General features: G+C 43.1%; 1 protein-coding gene across 1 annotated transcript in view; it reads left to right on the top strand.

Annotated features, from left to right (window-relative positions):
* Nucleotides 1-1601: 1601 nt before the first annotated feature.
* The window catches only part of GDAP1 (ganglioside induced differentiation associated protein 1), a 19004-nt gene continuing 15302 nt past the window's right edge, over nt 1602-5303 (top strand). Inside the window, exon 1 of the mRNA XM_006860004.1 lies at nt 1602-1728. Coding sequence (XP_006860066.1) covers nt 1612-1728 — 117 coding nt within the window. The 5' untranslated portion in view covers nt 1602-1611. The remainder of the gene's footprint in view (nt 1729-5303) is intronic.

Here is a 5303-nt window from a genome sequence, read left to right as displayed (position 1 = left end):
TCTGAACTTTGTCCTTGGGTAAATGCTGCTCTTTTATTCTTAAATGACTGATTATCTCAATTTGTCTTTACCTTCCTAGTGTTATTGTTCCCCTTATACATCTATTGTTTGACTGAAAAATTGAGCCTTAGGGTGAGTTCTATCTAGACCTGAAAGGATTAAGGGCCATATCTGAGGGTTATGACCAATACATCTGGTCTGGTTTTTTTTTTTTTTTTTTTATGGTCTTGAGATTTACTCCACATTTTTCTCCTACTCTATCCAGGACCTCAGGAGAAAGATGAGCTTTCTGCTCCTGCAAAGATTTACAGCCTCAGAAACCTTATACAGGGTTACTATCAGTTCTGACTGGAAGGCACTTTAACAATCCAGGAACTATGCTAGGCTGTTTTGAACATTTTACATTTTATTTACTTATTTCTCACAAAAATCTTATGAGGGAACTAAAATTGTCTTCATTTTAAAAAGGGGTCAAAATGAGACCCAACAAGGCTAAGTCAATAGATAGTTTTGCTCTAAAATTTATGTTTAACAAGGAGGCTATTTTTTAAAAACCTCACCATTATTTCTGTGATTTATAATTACATAAGGAGCTCTGGTAGCGGCGTAGTGGTTAAGAGTCGGGCTGCTAACCTCACGGTCAGCAGTTCGAAACTACTAGATGTTCTGCAGGAGAAAGATGAGACTTTCTGCTCCAGTAAAGATTTACAGCCTCGGAAACCCTAAACAGGGTTGCTATGTGTCCCAACCGACTCCACAGCACAGCACCACCACTACCACCACCATATAATATATATTCCTGGTGTGGCGCTGTGGGCTAATGTGTCAGGCTGCAAAGTCGTTTGAACTCTAAGGTTGGTGGTTCAAGCTCATCAGCCCCTCCTTGGAAACCCTATACAGGGTCACTATGGGTCGGAATCGACTCGACGGCACTTAACAACAACATATATATACATATTTTTTCATGACTCGATAGTAGTCACTACGTGTCAGAAAGATGAGACTTTAAAAGCTCCAGCAAAGATTTACAAGCCTCGGAAAACCCATACAGCTTTGCTATGAGTGAAACAGATTCCAAAGTACTTAACAACAGTAGCATTCTCTAACGAACATTCACAGATCCTTACCCTGTTGTTTGTCTGCCAACCAGAACTTGTTTACCACCAAAGGCACAGATCCTCTCCAGGAGGAACCCTACGTATCTTGGGAAATTGCACCTTGACACCCAATCAACCTCCATCCCATCTCCAAAACCGATGAGAAATTTCCAGTCAACATTATTCGCTACCCACTTAACAGCCAGGAACTCATATTTTTGATTTTTGTTCCTTCTAAAACACATCCAAGGGCACCTCCTAGGTAACGCGCAGGCTGCAGGCGCGCTGCCGGCGCTCTCCAGAGCTCAGAGACTGCAAGTCTTTGCAGACTCGGTCCCGTAGCTCTCTAACCTGCCAAACTACACTTCCCAGTGGGCTGTTCGTCTGCCCGAGCCCTCCTCAGTCTCCTTTCCGAGAGGCCCAGCAAAAAGCCTAAGGACGCTTTACTCGTCAGTGTGGGTGGGAGAAATAAAGAGCGGACCACTGAGGCCCACCTGCGCTCACACATCCCAAAATGGCTCGAAGGCAGGACGAGCAAAGAGGGGACGCGCCGTTGATGGCGGAAAGCAAGTCAGACGAGGAGGTTAAGCTTATTTTGTACCATTGGACGCATTCCTTCAGCTCTCAAAAGGTAAGGGCCTGGGCCTAGGCGGTTATGCACGGATCGGGTTTCAGCACCAGGACAGCTCCCCGTGGGTCCCGCCCTGGACTGGGGCGCTGGCCTACAGGAAACCCGGCTCTATTGTCTTAACCCCTGGGGGCTCCCTCCAGGACAAGGATTCGGCGAGGTGGGGAGTGTGGGTGAGCGGGGAGAACCGTCTGAGATGGAAGGGCTATGACCAACTCTCTATCGCTCATGAGGTTCTACAAATAAGCAATTCTTTCATTATTTGTGCTGGAGGCCTTGTCTGCGGAGCTTGAGAGTGAGACGAAGGGAAGGGCCTTGTCTTCAACTACAGACGTAATCTATGGTACCTTTTTAAGTCCTTCTTGCTCTCATTCACTACCTACCTATATTCCCGGTTCTTGTCTAGGAAGGACTCATAGTTTAGGCCACAAAGTGGCGGCAGAGGTAAAGTACAAATGTATAATGAATATGTTGTTGTTATGTGCTGTGGAGTCGGTTCCGACTCGTTGGTACCTGACAACAACAACATTAAATATATGGAGTCCTGGTGTGGTACTGCAGGATAATATACTAGATGGCAAGGTTGGTGTTTCAAACCTACCAGCCACTCTGTGGAAACCCTATGCAGAGTTGCTATAAGTCACATTTTACATATGGCACTTAACAACAACAACAAATATATATTTTACATTACTTGGCCATAACAGTTGTTGTTAAGTGCCATCAAGTGGTTCCAACTCATAATGACCCTGTACAGGGTTTCTGAGGAACAGCTTGTGGGTGTGAACCACCAACCTCAGTGAAGTTTATCCTATAGCGCCACACCAGGAGTCTGCCATAACAGTTGTTGTTGTTAAGTGCCATCGAGTCGGTTCCGACCCATAGTGACCCTGTATAGGGTTTCCGAGGAGCAGCTGGGGAGCTTGAACTACCGACCTTGCAGTTCAAATGGCTTTGCAGTCTGGCGCATTAACCCACAGCGCCACTATATGGTAAATTGTTGGTGATTGTATGCCCTCAAGTACGTTCTGATGCATTGTTGTTGTTTTACAAGGCTGTAAATCTTTAAGAGAGCAGAAAGTCTCATCTTTCTTCTGAGAAGCAGCTGGTAAATTTGAACTGCTGACCTTGCGGTAAATTAATACTTTTCATTAAATCATAAAATCATACAGAAAAGTGCACAAATCGTAATTGTCTGGCTCAAGGAATTTTCACAAACTAGAAGTAGTTGTGTCACCAGCATATCTGGGCTATTTGTATCATCATTTTATAGATAAGATGACTCAGGCTTATAAAAGTTATATGTGATTTGTCAAAGATGATACATACAGTTATTAAAGGTCAAAGAAGAATCAAAGGTGTCCTTGTATCGCAATGGTTAGGTGCTTGGCTGCTAACAGAAAGGTTGGTGGTTCAAACCCACCCAGTGGCTCTTTGGGAAAAAGACTGGCTATCTGCTTCTGATTACAGCCAAGAAAACCCGAGGGGGCAGTTCTACTCTTGTCACGCAAGTTTAAATTGACTTCAGGGTTCCCAACAACAAAGAGGACTCACAGGTTTTCACATTTTATCACAATGAATCACCCAGGCCAATGTTTTTACTTCCACAATGATACTTAGTAAGTATAATACCCAGAAAAGGAAGTTCATGGCCCAGAGCAGTTGTGAATTCATACTCAGTAATCTTTCTATTTTTTTTTTTATTATGTATTTAGTTACTAATTTATCTCAACCCAGTTGCAACTGAATTGTTAGACCATGCTTCAAATCACCAATTAAAATGTAGATTAGAATACTAATTATTGAGATTATAATCTGAAACCGAACCAAACCAATATTTAGATGGGAAGAAAAATCAGTCAAAAGAATTTTTTAAAAATTAATATAAAAGGCGTTGATCACTCAAATGTCTTTGGCTTTTCTACTGTAGTTAATGCCGACCATTCGACTCTGACTCAGAGCGACCCTGTAAAGGGTTTCCGAGGAAGAATTGATGGGTCTGAGCTGCTGATCCTACAGTGCCACACTGGATGCATATAAACAACAAGGTCTGCTTTGATCATATCGTACCCAAGAACTTAGCATTTTCCAAGTTTCCTGAAAGTAGTGCTGACTCAACAAGTCTAGATTCAGCCTTAGGCAACATTGTGAAGGGGTGAGATCCTCTTTGCCCTTTTCCTTTCTCTTCCACTCCTTTCAGTTTTCCTTCATGTTCTTCAGAAGGAAAGGAATCTGACAAGGTGCTAACACCTTGACATGAAGTTGTGACTAGAACCACATGTTTTATTCTTCCTAGATGTAGCACTGTGGGTTAATACGCTGGACTGTAAAGTCTGTTTGAACCACAATGTCAATGATTGAAGCTCAGCAGCTGCTCCTTGGAAACCCTATACAGGGTCGCTATGGGTGGACACCTACTCGATGGTACTTAAGAACAACAATAACAACATTCTTCCAAATAGAATCCCAGGACGGCGCAAACAGCTAATGTGCTTGACTGCTAACCAGAAGGTTAGAGGTTTGAGTTCATCCAGAGGTATATTGGAAGAAAGGCCTGGCCTAACCTTCTAATGAAAACTCAGCCATTGAAAACCCTCTGGGAGGCCAGTCATCCTATTACACACATGGGGTTGCCATGAATTGGATTTCTTTTTCAATTAAAAGTTTGGAAGTTTGCTGACTACTGTTGGTGCCGTGGCTCTGCTCTCCCCAGTGGCTCTTGTTAGTGTTACCTGCTACTGAGCTAGCACCTGACTCAGAGCAGCTCCATGCACAATTGAAAGAAACACAGCTGTGTCCTTCCCCACACCCATAAGCAGTTAGGGACTGGAGTGGTGTGATCCATACGTAGGGTTTTTTGTTTTTTAGACTGATTTTTGGAAGATTCTTGTGCTTTTTTCTTAGTGTTAGTCTGGAAGTTCTACTGAAACCTGTTAAGCATGAAAGCAACATTCCAGCCTCCACTGACAAACGGGTAGTGGCTGCTCATGAGGTGCATTGGTCAGGAAAAGAACATGGTCTTCTGTGAGGAAGGGGAGAATTCTATCACTGAACCACTAGTGCCCTGATCCAATGTCTTTAGGAGTCTGGTTTCCCTCCAGCTCAGGGCTCTGCCATCTATAGGGTATGGCATCCTTCTTTGTGGTCCACATCAGCACCTGTGCTCGTGGTAGCAATATGGAATACAGGATAATGAAGAAAAGGCACAGGGATGATTGGTGTCATAAGTCAGGTTCCCAAGCTTCCCAGTACCTTGTCTATTACATCTGATTGGCTAGACTGTAGTTATGGGCCACACTCAGCTGCTGTGGAACCTGAGAAAAGCAGGTTTTACTCTCAGCAGCCATGTGTTCTGCTAAAATTCTGATTACGATGGGAAAAGATATATATGTGTGTGTATGTGTATGTATATATATATGTATGTATATTTATTTATTGAAGAGGTGCAAGAGCTGAACAGGAAATTTCAAAGATCAGCTAGAGAAGATAAAGCCAAATACTATAATAAAATATGCAAAGATTTAGAGTTAGAAAACCAAAAGGGAAGAACACGGTCAGTATTTCTCAAGCTGGGGGAA

The sequence above is a fragment of the Chrysochloris asiatica genome, unplaced genomic scaffold (genome assembly GCF_000296735.1).
Source record: "Chrysochloris asiatica unplaced genomic scaffold, ChrAsi1.0 scaffold00036, whole genome shotgun sequence".
Lineage (NCBI taxonomy): Eukaryota > Metazoa > Chordata > Mammalia > Afrosoricida > Chrysochloridae > Chrysochloris > Chrysochloris asiatica.
This window is presented reverse-complemented; position numbering and strand designations above follow the sequence as displayed.